This window comes from Embiotoca jacksoni, unplaced genomic scaffold (assembly GCF_022577435.1).
Source record: "Embiotoca jacksoni isolate LCO1_2020_lvr unplaced genomic scaffold, fEmbJac1.0.p SCAF_9, whole genome shotgun sequence".
Lineage (NCBI taxonomy): Eukaryota > Metazoa > Chordata > Actinopteri > Embiotocidae > Embiotoca > Embiotoca jacksoni.
In genome coordinates, this window is record NW_027185447.1 from 15,429,474 (window position 1) to 15,448,122 (window position 18,649).

Genomic DNA, 18,649 nt, shown 5'->3' on the forward strand with positions numbered 1-18,649 from the left:
GCTAAATTTATTAGAAAAAAAAAAACACCACTACAAGCTAAATTAGTGTTATTTTCCTCTCCATACAAAAACTCCTTGTGTAACATAACTGAAAGACACCCTGCAGATATGGAGGGACACTGCAGTGCTGCTGAGAGCCCAACTGTCAGCGCCACAGCAATGAAGTGGGGGAGGTGAGACCGGGCATGAAAGACAAGAGGGCACCTTGTGGGCCCCGTTGGCTGGACACTGGACAGCGATGGGGACAATCACTCACCGTTCTTCTTTCTTTTGGCAGATACACTCCCCGATGATCTCCTTGATTTCAGGATCCATGACCTTGTTGTAACTGGCTGGCTTCACTCCCTGAGGAAAGGGAAATAGAAACAAAATGTTGTGGACATGCCATCAAAGGACACAGTGTTGATGAGAAATGACAAAGGAAAAACAAAGGAAAGAGGTGGGGATATTTCTGTGATACTCTACTCTAAATCTTCTCTTTTAAGTACCACACTCACACCCTGTGAGCGTACTAAGAGCATAGAAGCAGTGGTCAGCTTGAATCCATGTCATGAGAGCTCAGTGTGTTTATAATCACAGACTAAAGCACAACTATCTCAATTCTCAAACATGACCTCAGGGAGTTCATTGGCCAGCCGAGTTGTGCATGTTAAAGCCACCCTATGTCGATTTGTTTGTAAACTACAATCAAACTCAGTTGGTAGAAATCCGTACGGTATTTTGCCTGTTGAGAACATCCTGAGCGGTTACAGAAGGGTTGGTTTAAGTTTGTGATGGTTTGCTATTTAACAGAAGATGGTGGAATTGCATTCCTGGTGGAAATATGCATTTTCTTGGCTCAAAACTCTCACATTCTTTACCAAGTCTATTTCTTGCAAGCGCATGTTGCCCAGTTATTCTGCCGCATTATGTGTGGTGTACATAAAACCTGTGAGATCATTAATTTCTGAAAAATACATTTTCTATATCAAAGATAAAGATTGTAAAATGTATGCATCCTCTGGATTAACATTTCTACTAATTATTCAGCCGAATGCTGAACGTACTCAGGGACTACACACAGTGTGATGCCATCAGGGTTTCTCTTTGATCAACCTCCTATTAATATCCCACAGTGGTCCCTGCAGGGCACTTTAATATGAATACAATGCAGAAAACAGTATCTAGAGACAGCTGCACTGATGCTGCCCAACCATTAATATGGGAACAGAGGCCCTCTCTGCTTTAACAACAGGTAAGAGAGTCATCTTTTAGATTCCAGCCCTGCCAAGTCTCAGGGGTGGAAAATCAATACTCTTCATCAAATCAGGAAGTCCATCATGACTTTAGACAACCCCCCCTAATATGAAAACAGTTTGCAGTATGCTTTGCTCACAGAGGGACGCGGTTTGAAATGGAATGGAATACAGCCTTTAGGCTTCATCTAAAAAAAAAAGAGAGATTTGGACTCCCTCTGTGACTCCATATGGCTCATATATTCTTCACCCAAGAAATTCAAGACTTATATAAAAAAAACAGAGTACAACTTGTGCTCTGAAAAACTCCCTGGAAATGGCTAAAAACATCCCTGACCTTTTAGTTCATGAAGCATGATACTGAATTATTAAAAAATGAATGTTACAAGCAAGGTTTCCATTAGAAGACTGTGACTGACAAATTTAGAAACCAAATTACACAGAGATAATTTGTGCTATTGGAATAATTGCTGTTTGTAGACAAGTATATTAATTTCCCTAGTTCAATTAATAGTAGATTTATCATCTTTAGCTGTTACTAATACTGCATACAATAAGTTAAAGTGAAATGAGTGCAGGCCTTCTTTTATCTGTATAATTATACTATGCAACTGTAATATATTTCTAGTATATTGTCACTATTTGCAGTATATCACAGTCTTTGCATTACGGCTACTAAACATCTTCAAGACGGTTTTAAGATGTATATTATGTAAATTGGAAGCACCAGTTTGTTACTATTCTGCGTCATACATCTTCTCAGACAACCGTCCAAAAGCTGCCGCTGTCCCTGAGAAATGAACGTCAAATTGTACAGCAGGACTCACACTTGTAACTTTGCGATAAATCTGAGCAGCGTTCTGACACTCGGAGTAGGGATATTCTGAGGTGGCCATCTCTAGCATGCACATGCCAAAGGCGTAGACATCCACAGCCTCATCATAGTGCTCCTCGTACATCTCGGGAGCCATGAACTCTGGGGTGCCTGCAGAGAGAAGAGTGGAGTGCCCAATGAACATGTCACCGTGAGAACCATAAATCTGCCAAGCCACTTCTTAGAGAGTCTCCTACCTATGACGCTCTTCGCAAAGGAGGCTGCCTTTAGTGTTGCCAGTCCTAAATCCCCTATTTTCACCGACCCTGTAGGTCCAGTGATAAAGATGTTATCACATTTGAGGTCTCTATGGATGATGGGAGGCGTCCTGGTGTGGAGAAAGTGGAGGCCTTTCAGGATTTGTCTGCACCAGCTCCTCAGCACCTTGGGCTTCATTACCTTGAAACGCTTTAGATACCTGGATGAAGAAAAGGGAATTAACATCACATGACAATTAAAAGTCCTATTTGTCAGAGGCATTATCTGTAAAATAACCACCTTCATCAATACTCACGTTTTTAGCGTCCCTGACGTCATGAGCTCTGTTACTAAAACGATGCACTTCTTTCCTTTGAGAGGTGATTCCCAGAAGTCATAGAAACGCACGATATTGGGATGTTGAAGACCCTTCAGCATCTCCGCCTCCTCCTTAAAGCGCTGACGTTCCACTTTTGAGAGCTTACGGTCCTACAGGAAAAGACAGATGGACAGGAAATAATGCACATGAAGCCCAAACAAAAGGTACTCGTAACATATTTGTTTCACAAGAACTAACAGATGGAAGAGCCCGTCACCTTTCCTGCACATTTAAATTCATGCATCCGGTTTGCTTTAGTGAGTGGGAAAGACGGGATGTTAGTGTCAGTCTGAGCCACATACACATCTCTAATGAGACCATATGCATGTAAAGCAGTGTGTACGTGTGTGTGGGGGAAAAAATCCATATCAGCAGGCTTTTTTTAAGCAGCAAGATTCAGCCGCAATATTTTTGGCATTAATGATATTTAAAGTGTACACGTATTTTAAGTATATGATGTGACTTCTCACTTGTTAGCTTTAATTTAAACACTGAGTATGTGTGAAGTGATAAAGGGGGGTTGACATACAAAAGCTACTCCAGGCAGAATGAACCCGCACATTAGCACGGTCACACCCACAACATGCTGCAGCGAAAGGTTACATGTCATCGATGTCACCCGTCTTTCTCAATCTCCCTCACTTGCTTCCTTACTCTCTCACCCGCTACCTTTTGCTCCTTTCTCCCCTCCCCCAGCATCTGCAATCCAGCTCCTTCTCTGCACCCCACACAGCAACCACTCCCTTTTTCATCACCCAACATCCCCCAAGCACGCAGCAACATCCTCGGTAACCGCTCCCTCTCTAACTCTCTGCTAGACTGACCCAACACCGGCAGCGCTTTGCTTTCGGTCGTGTTAGGTGGTAGTTTATTTCCTGCGATTACCTTTTTTTTTTTTTTTTTTTTTTAACCCATCACATCAGCGACTTGCATAACACACACACACACTGAGCACTGACTAGAGGCGAGACCCCACCCCTCACAGAGATGGACGACACCGACGGTGGAATGCAACGAACACAACCTAGCGGGACCTCATCTATTTAATTATTCAACCAGAGTTAACTCCCCGGAGATGAAACTGCAAACACAAAATCAGCGAGAACAACCTGCAGCTTGACAATGAAGCGGGATGTGCTGGGATACAATGTGTTGAGGAGTGCAGTGACATGATGATGAAGCATGGTGTGCGTGTATGAGAATGTGGTATATCAGGTTTTGTGTGCATGGGTGTGGGGTGGGGAATTTCACTGCACTCTTGTCAAGGCCATGAATAATTCAGTTCTGCAGAGAACACTTTCTACTGAAGAGAGCTGAGCAATTTAAGGTTGGGGCTGCCTAAGTTGGGCTGGGTTATCCCCAAGTGCTCCTTGTTGCAGAGGGGCAGCACATGGTCTGACATTTACCTGAAACACAGGTCTGAAAAGGATCAACAGTGAGGAAGGAAACAGATGGTTTGAAGCATTTTTTTTTTTTTTTTTTTAAATAATGAGCACTGCAGATTTCTTCCCTTTAGGCAATACGCTTTCAACATTGCTCCTTTTTCTTTCCTGCTCCGCCCTTTCCCTCCTCATCTCTGCGTTTACCTTTCAGGAATCCTGCTGCTTTTCCGAAACAACCCCCAACTCAGCATGTGTTCCCCAAGTCCCAATTGCACTCCCCACCCACCCCCGCCATTTGCTTCCCCCGCTTCCGCTTCGGTCTTCGCAGACTTTGGGGCTCCTGCATAATTCAGAAGCCACATGTAGGCTCAGGAGGTGTTGTTCACTGCATGGCAAGTTACACACACAAACATCTGCAGCCTCAGACACAAGAAGAATGTCACGCCCATGAAACACACCTAGCAGACAAAGCAGACCACATAAACATATCAAAAGATGACACTCTTCGGCCCTGTTCACACCTGGCCTGCATATCCGTCCTGGGTCATCCCATGACAAGTGGACAGCTCAAAGTGAATCCACCCAAGAAGCACATTCTTTTAGCAGTGTGAATGTAAATGCATCTCGTGTCACATTGAAGGACCACCTGCTCAACTGATGCTACTTCACAGTTTTTCTGCCATAATATTGTTTCCAATATGAAAAAAAATAATGAAGAATATTTTATAATGAATTCAAGGACATACAATTGCAACAAAATAAATGATATGGTTTAAATGTCAACATAAATGTAACCGTGTGCATTCAAATATTCAGTTCAAATTGACAAATTACTGCAGTTTGTTGTACACCTGATCTTCCACATGGCTGAAGTTGCACCCCTTTTTGTAACGGACTCCTCCACCATGGAGACACTATTAGCTGTGGTTGTTACCCAAGTTAGGCACGTAACAAACACATCATTACGTCAACAGGTCGTAATATAGAAATTATCATAATGTAATTTATATAAAAAAAATTATACCAATATCTCTGTTACAGATACAGGCCACGCCTACATCAAACCCATTGCTTTGGAAGAGCCACTTACATATTTAAGTTCAACTTGAGGTTCTACTTCATTCGTCCACCACAGCGCAGAGCCCGACCCTCCGAAACCCGCTGAAATAATTCAATCATCTGAGGATGGAGCTGACATGTGATGGACAAGCCTGACGGGTTTCAGGTTCGGGCCGGGTCGATGGATCACAGCTGAAAATTGTAGGCCAGTATCTTGATCATTATTCCTCTCTCTATGCATATCTATTATGAGGTGTGAACAGGACCATGAACTGTGCTGCAGACAGACCATACCGTGTCTGTGTGCATGTATGTGCATGTTGTGCAAGTACTCTTATCAATCCTGCAGTACACTTACATGAGGGTCGCACACCCACACAAACAAAAATATATACCGGGCAGCAGAGCCAGAAAAATTTGATTGGTGACATCAGCAGGAAGCGATCTTTAAAGCTATGCTCCACACGGCTGCCGTCTCCTACATCTGTGTGCTCAACTCTATTAGTTCCACTGGTCTGGTAGCTCGTACAGAAACAGACACACAGAATGAAATACCACAGCAGGAGGCCTCTGAGGACTGAAGGGACCAGGTAATAGATTAAAATATTAGTCCTGGGAACTTTGCCGGCCAGCAAACCATGAAATTACAAAACTATGTGTTGAAATCAAGTTTCTGGACTTAAATCACATGTTGCCTTTACTGTGCACTGTAGGAACAAAGTACCCTTATTATGAAGAGATTGCTATCAGCCCAGGTACTTTACCTGAGGATCTAGGGTTACACACAACAAGGCTGTAAGAGAGTTACAGCTCCTAGTTAGAGGAGCTTACTAATTATATACAAAAAGCTTCAGCTGACTGCAACTGAAATAATCAGTAATGCTTAATATAAGTCTTTGGGTGGAGCATGAACACTGCCTTCATTTGAAGTTTGAGTGACACTGTGGTCACATACGTTACAGAATGTACTGTATGCACTGGTAGATGGCATCACGTGGATGTCTTGTTCAACTGTACAGTTATGAGCCAAGTATACTTTAAAGTACCCACATTTATTTGGACACTTGATAAGAAAATAAGTTTCTAAGGAAAACATATCAGACAAAGAATCTAGTGTGACTTGCATGCATTAACAGCTTAAATTGAAAACTGCAGTAAAAAAAAAACCAAACAAAAAACGGAAGTTTATTTGCGTAATGCAATCACGTCTCTAATCAAGCTCAATTATTGCTCTATCAAACCCATGCAGAGAACAGAGAAAACACAATAATTTAACAAATGTGTCAAACAATGAGCATCCTTCACGTGAAATTAGTTCCTGCTCTCCAACACACACCAGTTACAGGCTAATAGTAAAAAGCTCTGCAACATGTCAAAGGATTTGCCATTAAAATTGGATTTCTGCCACAAACAGAATGGGGAATAAAAAGAAAAACAACTTGTTACGCTCGAACATCACAAACACTAAAGTTGTGTACAAACCGTGTCTTCAATTATCAACATTTGATATAATTGCCAGTGAGCATAAAACTAAACGGAACAAAATGTTTTTTTTGGTTGTTGTTGTTGTTTTTTTTTTAAATCAGTAATAACCTCAACACAAGTATCTCTGAGTGCAATCTGACAAATATCACACATCTATATTCAGTAAATACCTGCTACTTCATTCTAGCTGGTAAGTGTGTCTGTGTCCACATGGTCCATGTGGGATCCTACATCTTTTTTTCTACATGAAAATGTTAACCCTACTGCCCCCAAACCATCCCCACCAGAGGCAATCAGATTGCCCATTATCAAATCAGATTATCTATCTGCAATCTTTGGTATTGAAAATAAAACGATATGAAAACACAGACAACTACCCAATGCTAGTGCAAACAAACAATGCAGGCAAATTCAAACATTTCATACCAACAGAATGATGTGTCCAATTTTTGCAATGACCTCTTTTCTTGTTTAAAAACATAAATAAAAGCTGTTAAGTGCAACAGGGCAATAGTCAGATGAGTGGCTGATGATTATCCACTAACTGTCTGAGACTCTTGTAGGGTGGTGGTGGTGATGCAGTGTGTTGTGGCAGGCCATCTCTCTGAAGCATCAGTCTGAGAGACGTATCCCAAAGAAGCTGACAGACTTACACAACACGCCCACACAATGGGTGAAAGATGCTGAGGGTGTTCTCAAACTTTATCAACATGAACTCTGAAGCTGAAAATTCCCATAATTTTTGTTACCAAATCAAATGTTTTGCTTATGACTCTGCCTCATTTTAGCATCCCTTTTTAGAGCCCATGAAATTTTGTGGGACTAGATGATTATTTCCAATCCCAGAGACATCCCTTCTTAAATGAAAGGGAGCAGTTCACACACAGATGCTGCTGAATCTACAAAAGAGAAAAGAGCCGTAGCGAAGCTCAGCAGCAACAGATCACAGGCTTTATTCTCTGTTAAGAATTGTTAGGACTTTAAAATATTTTGGACACTGGTCAAAACGTGTCTATAAAACAACCCAGCTGACTGAAGTATCCATCTTGATGGTAAGGTTAAGAGGAAGGTGGCCACTTACTAACCAATTTAGCTCTCCTTATTCTCACAGTAAGGCTACGAAAATATGGATATTTTTTTTTTTTTTTTACTGCAGTTAATAAGCAAGAAGTTCCTGCGGTTTGGTGATTTAACGCAAACTGTTTGTCCCACTTGCAAATGAGCATCCGACATTTTTTTGTTGTTGTTGCCTTCAGAAGCCTTTGAACATGTGGCTGGAAGACAATCAATGACGATAACTAAACAATTAATTGTGTTTATATAACACTATGTGCACTCCTGTTACTGCTGGTAATAAGCTCAACCCCGTAGTAGGCATCATTATCTCCACAACCAAATCACAAAGTATCCCTGATGAGACAAACTCTACAAGTTCTTATTTAATAATCAAATATCTGAGGTCAGTGAGCCAATGATATCCACATCCAGGGATCTAAAAGTATTAGGAGAGTAACAAGTTTCAGCATTAGTCCTGATTATGTCAGCTAAATTACACACTATGTCTGGTTGGCCCTTCTCCACAACTCTGTCGCTGATTTCCTCTTTGCCTCAGTAAGCCGGCCTCATCTTGATCCTTCATTAACAAGGAGCAGTTTAGCAACATTTGGACTTGGTAACAATAGTGTGACATGGATTTGTATTCAAACTAATTGTCAACAACTTCTACTGTAAATCCTAGACAGCTAAACCCAGAATATTCAATATGTCACAACTTTTGGTTAAGAAGATTAAGAAAGAAAATATTTCTCAAGATGTGGAGTAAAAAAATAAACTAAAGCAGACTCGCACACAGAAACACTCTCTCTCTCTCTCTCTCTCTCTCTCCAACACACAGACACCGCAGGGTAAAAAGGCCTGAGTATAGCTTTTTAACACCGCAATGAAAAGCTCAGGTTCAGTCTCACTCACAATCATAATGTGATGTTTTATTGATCCATGCAAGAGCTGTTCTCTTTACTGGAGGTCAGAGTGCTACAGAGCACCACCACCTACAAACCTATTCAGTTTGGACATCTCCACAATGAGGATGTTTGGAATCATGGGAAATAAACCCTGGTTGCCAAGCTGAAGGAGGTATGATAATTTACTTGGCCACCTTCTCCACCCATCCTTATAACAGATGACTATTGCAGTGCTTCCGCTGCTGTAACAAAAACTGGTGCAGGGCGAGCCGCGAGCCAGCAGACTGCCCACAGCTGAATCGTGTCCCATCAGTCATGACTGCAGGAGACTCTGACCAGCAGCTGTAAAAGTCACCATTATCCGCGTTTCAGTGTTTTCACCCTGCTATACAGCCACTGAACACCCAAGCTGTGCAAAATAGCATACTGCCACTCAGGGTGGCAGAGGATCATATTTTAAGCAGGCAAACTGCAGTGAGATGTCTGAATGGCTACGGGGGGAGCAGAATATTTATGATCTTGACTCGTCAAGAAGGAGCCAAAAAGACAGGAACACCATCCAAGATGGCACACTACTGAGATACCGTGACAGTTAAACAACGATCGCACTATGTCCAAATGACCACTTTGCTGTGAAAGGAAAGTCCGAAGTAAGAGGATGGAAAAGAGACAAGGAGAAGATATGAGGACATGCATAGCAGACATCCCAAGCACAGGGGAAAAACACAACACAAACTATTATGTCACTGCTGCACCAATGACAAGTGGATCACAGTGGCACTTATGTCTGTTGTGTGTAAGGTAGGTGTGTAAGTAAAGGAGCGTCGAGCCGATTGTGACCAGGAGTTGGCCAATGCAGATTAAGGTGTAGAAACCTCCCATAAAGCCATTGTTACTGTTAAAGCCTAGTCATTAAATGCCCAGATAATAGTCTTTAAAGAAAATAAAAAAGCAGCAGCTTTAGCCTGCAAGTCCAGCAGAACTTGGGGCACAACAGCTGGTGTAGACATCTTCAACAGACACCACAAACCTCCATTCTTAAATGGTAACACAGATATTTGGACCTATTGTAAAAAATAATAGAGCACTTAATCCAATTAGCTACAAATAGCTGTGGTGCTATGATACCGATGGCATAGGGATTTTGCCCATCTGCTCCGAACTTGAGACAAATATTCACAAATGTGCTCAATGCCCATGTGAATGACTCAAGCCTAATGAAGCCAGCGAGGACCGATGAAAGCCAGAAACAGAAAGTATGGAGGGTGGGCAGTGCCACTTTTCACAGATCACTGATGACAAGGGTTGGAGCTGAGCTAAGGCAGAGAAGGGTGGTGCCTGCTGGGTAGAGATGTCCTGAGTCGAACTGAGCAGCCTGGCCAAACCCCCTCCCTTGACCATTTTATCAGCCACTGCAGTGTGGGGGAACAGAGCCAGAGAGAGAGAGCATCGATTCAGCAAAATATTCTGACCCAGACTAAACACTACATAGACAAAAGAGACATCACGGGTTTATTGCATGGCAAATTTAAGGGCATCCCTCTTTTTTTTTAACTCCTTTCCCTAAATCCATCTGTCCGATCTAATTTTACCAATGTGTTAAATGCCAACTCTTCCCGGTTGCAGTAGGTAAAAGAGCGATGTAGCAGGCGGATATACTAGCTAACACTGCTGGCTAATAAAATCCTAAAACCACATGACTCACTTGATTAACTCATTTTTTTAGAGGGTTATGATTGAAGCTAAAAAAAAAAAAAAAAAAAAAAAAAAGGAGGAAAACACTATCAAACTGTTTGCACATAAGGGGCTTAATTTCAAATGAGCTGTCAAAATAAACGTTATTAACAGTTTACAGAAGCAGTGACAGAAGATGGAAGTGCCACAGTGAGGCTCTTTGTTTTTCAGTCATTATTACATAAACAGCTTGTTGATGCAGAGATCAACCAGAGTGTGTATTAAAAGTAACCCGTGTCTTCATACCACAGAGCCTAAGCAGGATACTGAGGTGCTGCAGATTTGTTCATACAAATAACCTTCCTAAATTCCAAAAGGGATTACAAGTCCTAATGAGCCGTTGTGACACGTTCTACTGTTGGGAGAAGGAAGAGGGAGGTCAAAGGTCATTTAGCTAAATCTTCTAAACGTAAGGTGTCCTTCAGCAGATTGCTAGCTGAATTCTGGTAATCAATGAGGACAACGTCATAGCCATCAGTCGGATGTGCTGGCAAAAATATAACCCGCTAGATTGTAGTTCTAGAAACGTGTGTCAGCTTAAATAACAGTCTGACCACTGCGGTATACAAGTCAAAACAAGGTGGCGCACAAGAGGTTTGATAGCCATCCCTGTAATTGCTGGGCTATGTTTGGTAAACACTCATGTACAGTAGAGGTGCAACTGCTAATCAACAATCTGATTAACCAATCAACAGATAATTACACTGTAATTCTTTGAATATCATTCATTTGGACAGTTTGCAGCGCTGCATGCAAAACAAGACATTTTATAAACACCACCACGTACTTATCGAGAAAAAAAACGTGGGGGGCCTTTTTCTAAACATTCTATAGAACAAGCAATTATTCATTAGAGAAACTAATGAGCAGACTGGTTATGAAAACTGATAGTTGAAGCTCCACTGTAATGTAATGTGGCAGGGAGAAAGAACAAAGCCAAAAATGAACTGGCAGGGAGAAACAGTATGAACACAGATATCCTTTCCAAAACTAAAGAACTGAAATTTGCTTAACAATACCACAAATTGTTTAAGAGGCCTTAAGAGTTACAAAACAACATACCTGACGAGCATTATGAGCTTCAAATGGATACAGGGCTTTGTATTGTACGATTTTTCTTTAAATTGTATTGGCTGTATATTATATCTCCTTCTGCCAGATTTCTGACCTCTGGGGCTATAATATTCAGTAACCAAAACTCTGTATGTTGGCTCTAAAATGTTATTAAATTAAGCTAATAAAGCTTTTCTGTACTGACAATCTGATGTACATGTTCTCAATGAATTTTGTTAAACAGGAACACACAAATTAAATGGTTGCAAGATGCACGAATTAGCCAGAAAGTAAGACGATTTTGGAACAAGTAGTTCTTGGCATCCTTTGCTTTTAGACGATGTGGGACGAAGACAAAAGGTGTTAAACTAAACCAATAGGTCAGGTCATACGTTTTTTTTTTTTTATTAAAGCTGTGTTTTAAAAGATAAGATATGTTCTGGTTTTACAACTCTGAGCTACACTGTTTTTTCTTTCTATATGCAGCCACCACAGAGAGGGACAGGGGGAAAGAGAAGGTAGACAATTTCTACTTGTTTTAATACGATAAACATAATTCTGAGTTTGTGTTTTTCAGCGTGTCATTCAAATTTGTTTCTTTCCTGTCTCTTAAAAACTATGTTTTAAAATGACAATATGACACTGACAAACTTTTTTAAAATCTAAAATTTTTCTCTGTGTAAAAAGTATTAATTACTGTTTGCCATTTCAGATCTAGATTTTGAACAAGCCTGCCTCCGTCACGCATGCTGGAGCTATACCACAGCCCACATTGCAGCGGCTCCAACAGGCTTGTCTTTCTTCCCTCAGGCTCTTCAATTGGCTGAGTGACATAGGAGTTCAGGCACGCCTGAAGATGGAGCCGCTGATAAGGAACTGTCAGCTTCAGCCGCTGGGTCTGGCTGGACTTGCTGCCCTGGGCCTCTCACTGCCAAATGGGCTGTAAACAATGACCCACTTGGGTATCTCCAGCATTGTTTTCCTTTTTCCATCCGAGCACCCAAGGAGGAGTTGTCGTTAGCCCTACGCATGTTAGCCCAGAAAGAAAACCATAAACTGCATTGAAAAGCACATTACCATCCTATCACTATCTAATCTAGCATTACAGTAAAATATCTTGTTTGGAATCAAGACACTGACTTAGTGACGCATGTGGTCATCTGTAGGGTATGTTCGGTTCGAGAAAGGCAAAATCTAAGAGTAAACACCCAGACAGACAGACTGCTATCACTGCCATGGTATGCTATCACTGCCAGTTATGCATTCATACACTGACAGACAGATTTCATCTACAGAACAACAAGCTCACTGCCAAATAGAAGTCTGCAAAAAGTGAAAAGTAAACTGTGCCTGCAAGCGTGTGCCTAAGAATCAGCAGAAAAAGTAAGATTTCAAAGTAAAAAAAAAATAAAAAATAAAAAAAAAATAAAAAAAAAAAGTAAAAAAAATTAGTGAGAAATGATTAAGACAGACAAGGCAAACCAAAACACAAGATATGTCTCTACTCAACAATAAAAAATTTACAAAATAAAAAAAAACCTCACAACATGCATCCCTCTCTCAGATTAACATCCTTGGCTGAGCCAGGACCATCTGTGTTATGCCAGCAGTCTGGCACAGAAACAGAGATGTCGGAGAGATGGGCATGGATGGATAGATGGATGGATGGATGGATGGATGGATGGATGGATGGAAAAAGAGAAAGAGAGAGCGAAAGAGAGAGTCAGAAAAACTAAACACGAGACCAGATTAAAATTTCTTGGCAAAAAAGCCATGTGACCATGGGAAGGAGGGGAAACAGTGGAAAATCACAGTCATATCTCTCATCCCTCAGTCGTCCACAAAAAGCCCCTTTGTCTTGTTTTCCACCACAGTTCGTTGAGCTAGGCAAAGCTGGCATCATCTACATGCAACACTGAAGAGTAAACATGCATAACACGGGCATAAAATCTTTTTAGATTTCAATTTGGCTGCATTTTTTTTTGGCTCATTGATACCTGAACTTGTCTAGGCTGAATGTGACGAAGTGAATGTGACGCGGTTGCAGGCAGGCGTGGGTTCTTGGCTCAGACCACCAGTCTGTAGAGTGACTCTTAACATACTACCAAGTGATTCTTCTCTGATGGCAGCTTGACAGACAGCAACATAAAGCATGCTGATAAACCCCTCTGGAGCGACTAATTCTAATTCTCTCGAAGAATAAAGCATCTCATCCACCGGACTACACTCTGCTGGCCAAGCTTATTACAATGATTTAAATTGAAGAAGTGTTCGGTTTACACAATCACACAATGAAGCAACTCTAAACCCCGTCTAAATAACGTGACTTTAATACCCTGTTCAGACAGACGTTGGCTCGGTCCTTACTGGTCAACGAGTCTCAACCTTTTTTTTTTTTTTTTTTTTAACCTTCTTCTCGACCGATTTCAGACACTGCTCTGATGACCTGCCGTTGTGATCAGGAATGGAAACAAATTCGTTGATAATGACATTTAAATGTCATTTAACCAACTGTCTGGAAAATAAGCAAGGGAAATCAAAAGGGAATAGGAGGAAGCAATAGAGGGAGACAGAAATAGTGCACATTATAGTTCATTCCTCTACAATTCTGCCAACTATTTCGATCAACAAATGATGACTCATCGTTTCGCCATGTGAGGAAGAGCAGCAGAATTTAACAGGAAAATAAACCCAGTGAGAGCCACGGGCGAAAAAGAAAACACAAAAAAATGCTTGTTCTAATGTACGAAGAAACTAGAGACTTTGGTTGACTGTTTTTATGTTCAGTGTCAGATTCATGAAATGGCTGCAAATAAACCCGGCGCTCCCTTTCTCTTGTCCAAAGTTGATGTGCCGAGCCTACATCAGGCACCAGACTGAGCCGCACCATAGGCATGTCGGCTGTCTGACAACTGAAAGTGGAGACAATGACACTTAGATTACATTGTGGCTTTGTGTATTATAGTAGCTTAAAATTTTCCATGAAATATCCAGTGTGAATCAGTGTTATTTGAAGTTATTTGAGCAAATACATCAAACTTCTGAGGGTTTTAGCTTCTAGCGCCTTTAATATAATTAAAAAGAATATCTTGGGTTTGGATTGATGATTGGACAAAACACCTAAAGTAGGGCCTTCTTATTTTTACCATTAATTAATATCCTGACAATTTTCTTGATTTATTGTTTGGTCTGTAAAAAACACCAGAGAAGAGTGAGAAATTACCATTACAATTTCTTGCAGGACAAGATCTATATTGTTTTATTTGACCAACAGGTCAAAACCCTGAATTAATGTGACCAAAATGTAAATGTAAATATTCTCACATTTGAGAAGTTGAAAATGTCCATTGTTGGGGACATTATTGTTTGCAAAGGATTTGGATGATTAACAGATTATGAAAAATGTCAATTGACTAATTAACTAACAAAATCAATGTAGCTAATCTGCAGATATCAGCATAGACTCTGAAATTTTGATGCTGATTTCTCTCCCTTATCTGATATACTGCAATCAAAATGTTTAATTAAAAATAAAATGATGATATAATAATGATCTAATTTGTACATTTACACCCATGCCAAATTTGATCTATCTGACCAAATTCAGCACAGCTCTGCTGTCAGTTTGATATTGGACAACTGGTCATAAAATGCGTGGGTAGTTTAAATTTATAAAAGGCAAGATTAATGAACATAAGATCATGTGCAGTTCTGGTCAACCGAGGAAAGCCCCACCCAAGACCTTATCGACTCAGGCACAAAAAGTCTCAATGAATGGTTCTGATCGACTCAGAGTGAATGAAGGAACACACGGGTGAACTCCACATGTAATTTTTGCTTATCCAACACTTTCTAATGAAAGACGATCAGCTCAAAGCTACAATACTGTATGAGAGTGGTGACTGGATGACCATTTGTACCATGATTAACTTTCATTATGGACTGTCCACTAGAGGGAGTTTTTAGAATGTGCCATTAGGGAGACATAAAGTACAGTAAATTGATTCCGGTTTCATTTTCTATCCGCTGAACCCAATTGCAGCCATGTTGTCAAGGCAAAGGAATACGTGGGATTCCTCGCTGCTATCAGTCTGAATGACATCATCACCCAAATGAAGCCAATGTGTCTCAGCGCTCCCGTTTCTTTGCTCATACCTCACCAACAGCATGTGAGCTTTGAAGCCCTTTCAAGTGACGAGATGCGTCACTGCTTTGTGGTACTAAAGTCGCACAAAACGGGTTTAGTTCTTTTCAGCGAAGCCGTTTGCATTGTTTCATCTCACAGGTTACCGACGCAGCATGTTTTCAGTGCCCAAGGCAAAGTACTCATTGAGGCCATTGACCGCCACACGGTTCCCAGCAGGCCACAGTGCATTTCAGCTGCTTCCTGTCTGCCTACCTCCTGTTGCACAGAGGGAGGGATGCAGGGACTAGCACCACTCATAACATGCAGACACACTGCTGGGAGAGGGCATGCACACATGCATCCCCTGCATAACTCTGCTTAGCTGGCGAAATAGCTGGATCAAAAGTGAAGGTTGGCCAAAGACAAACTGTCATAAAATAATCCTTCACAATTTTATCTCAATGGTGGAAGAATAACAAATGACAGTACAGGTTTTCTTCTTTGAGGGGGGCCAGTCATGCTTACTATAGTGCCCCTTAAGCCTCCTGAGAGGAGAGAGAGAGAGAGAGAGAGAGAGAGAGAGAGAGAGAGATAATCCCTGCTGCAGTCTCGAAAGGACAGAAATAATTAGTTAATACCTTTGCACAGTCTAAGCTTGTGATTTTCTTGTGTCTGTGTAATGCAAGAAAATAGACTCTCATTTCATTTGCAAAACTGCCGATCACTACACTACTTCAGAGGAGGTATGCGTCTCCATTACAGCGGCTAACCCATGTCAATCAATTTTGTTTTCCTGTGTAAACCATTTAAAATTTAGCGGTAACCCATTTGCAACATAGGACTCCTTCATAAGACTCAGGCTGATTGACAGCTCCCTGAAGACATCTCCATTATAATATCATGATGCGCGAGAACAGAGAAGACAAAGATGGAGGGCCTCTCGTGGGAGGGAGGCATTCCTCTACTAATGTCGATCACCGATTGATTATTTTTGTAGACGCAAACATTTTTGTATTTATAGATGTCTCTAAAAAAAAAAAAAAAAAAAAAAAAAAAAAAAAAAAAAACAACGATTAGAGTTTGAGAGTCTGAGAGCTTGGGTGTAACAGAGACAGACAATTGTATTACTTTACCTGCAGCTCACACCAGGCCACCTCCACCCAGGTCTCAGTATCCAAGCCTTTGTAGACAGTCTTGAAGGACCCTCTCCCCAACTCGATGTCAAATTTGAGGAACCTTCCTCCGGGAGATGTGGAGACCGCTTTCATCTCCGCCTCCTCCTCGTTCTCCTCACTGGCTGCCTTGATAGCAGCTTTACCACCGTCACTGCATATAACATTTAACACGGCTCCACTTTTCTCCTTGTCCTCATCGGCACTGGCGCTCTCTGTTGCACTGTCTTTTTGCCCAGCTTGACTTTCAGTGCTGGAACCTTCCTGTACCCCACAACTAGCCCCCCGCGTCCTGTCCACTATTGTTCGCAGGTTTATGTTTAGGATCTTACTCCTGTTATCGCACTCCGGTGCTTCAAAGGCCTGTTCATCTGTTTCGGAAAACCACAGGCTCCTCCTGATGAACCTCTGATGCACATTCCTCTGATAGCTGGAGGAAGGGTATGCACTGGGGTCACTCTCACCTCTCGCCACTGAATCCACAAGGTTGACATTTCCATCGGCCATGGCCTCATGCATATTTACGGCCGGTTCACACTGAGAGTTGGGTACAGTTGGATTTTTCGCCTCCGGGTGGGCCACAGAGTTTGAATTAGACTCCGGCTCCATGTTGATTTAAGACTTTAGTCACTTTGGTTTCCAGGTCATTCGTGCCATGGCTAGACTTCCCAGATTTACGGATGAATACCTGCAGCACCCACTCGGTGACGCAGTTGGCCAGCAGAGGCCCTCAGCAGCACTGGGATGGATGACAGACGAGAATTCATCCGAGATGAGAGCTGCAAAAAGAAAGGTTGCCAGTTAAATTAAACAAAACCAAACAATCTCCGATGTATACACTGGAGCTATCTTTTGCCTTTAAGCGAGCTAGTAACTCCTGAGATGAAGTTAGTTGGTGTCAATAAAAAAAAAAAAAAAAAAAAAAAGCGATACGCTGAAAAGACAAGCCCGTGAGTTAAAACACATTGTTTGCAGAAGCCGTCGTCGTCCAGGTGAACGGGGAACTAGCAAGCCGGCTGTGGCGACACAAGTTAAGTTTGACAATTCAGAACAAGTCAGCGTTTGTTTGCGCTAAATTACCCCTCAGCACTCACAGAAAACATACATTTAGTCTTGAAACACTCGCATTGACGCTACATTCAAATACAAATGAGACACGACTTACCTCTTGCTCTAAGAAAAAAAAATAATAATAATAATAATAATAATAAAAGCGAGGAAAAAACGATCAAACAGCCACGGCTAAACTCACGCTGGCGATGACACCCAGCCCGGGCGGACCTGCCGGGTCCAGGATCGGAGAAGCCTCGCTAACGTTAGCCGGCTGTCCGCGACAAAAGGTGGACTTTAAAAACGCCCTATCTGCATTTCACCCGCATTTCCACGTACACGAGGTACCCCGCCGGCCGCACACAAATCCGTGTTCGACTAACTGAACACGGACTCCATCCCGAGGTGAAAAATTAGGACGAATATGTTGTATTTATCTCCTTTCAAGTCCTCGCATCCCTCTCTTCTTCGGCTGTAGCTCCCGATTCGAGTCGAGTCGAGTCGAGTCGCCTCTTCTTCTTCTTCTTCTTCTTCTTCTTCTTCTTCTTCTTCTTCTTCTTCTTCTTCTTCTTCTTCCGTCGTGGCCGCTGTATTGCGGAGCGTGTAGTTCAATAAAACGACACGGCAATTTTTAGTTTCCGTTCAGTCCCCTCGGCAATTAACTTACACGGACAGCTGTTTTCGCTCGTCATCGTCTCTCACCGTTAGGTTAAAACACCGGTGAAGCACGCCAATGTGTTTCCCATTCAGTGCGCTTGGCTCCACGCCCCTGGTAACGACTGGAGGCACCGTCCAATCACGCGGCACCGTGGGACTCCACAGAAAGCCTACTCATCATACCGTTACTGCCCAGTACACGCACAGTGACACATATCGGACACGACACGACTAATTACAGTCAATGCCAGAAAGCAATTAAACGATTATTCCTTGCAAAAACC

General features: G+C 41.9%; 1 protein-coding gene across 9 annotated transcripts in view; it reads right to left on the minus strand.

Moving 5' to 3' along the window:
- Window positions 1-18,478, minus strand: part of LOC138192917 (serine/threonine-protein kinase WNK2-like) — a 42,157-nt gene extending 23,679 nt beyond the window's left edge. For 7 of the 9 annotated variants that reach the window (XM_069140597.1, XM_069140603.1, XM_069140602.1 and 4 more), the window contains exons 1-6: window positions 17,824-18,478; window positions 16,620-17,437; window positions 2,624-2,796; window positions 2,307-2,527; window positions 2,063-2,220; window positions 257-345 (exon numbers count right to left, since the gene is read on the minus strand). In XM_069140597.1, the coding sequence (XP_068996698.1) occupies window positions 257-345; window positions 2,063-2,220; window positions 2,307-2,527; window positions 2,624-2,796; window positions 16,620-17,267 (1,289 nt within the window). In that variant the 5' untranslated portion in view covers window positions 17,268-17,437; window positions 17,824-18,478. The remainder of the gene's footprint in view (window positions 1-256; window positions 346-2,062; window positions 2,221-2,306; window positions 2,528-2,623; window positions 2,797-16,619; window positions 17,438-17,823) is intronic. The other 2 variants (XM_069140596.1, XM_069140604.1) reach the window with 2 other exon arrangements.
- Window positions 18,479-18,649: the final 171 nt, after the last annotated feature.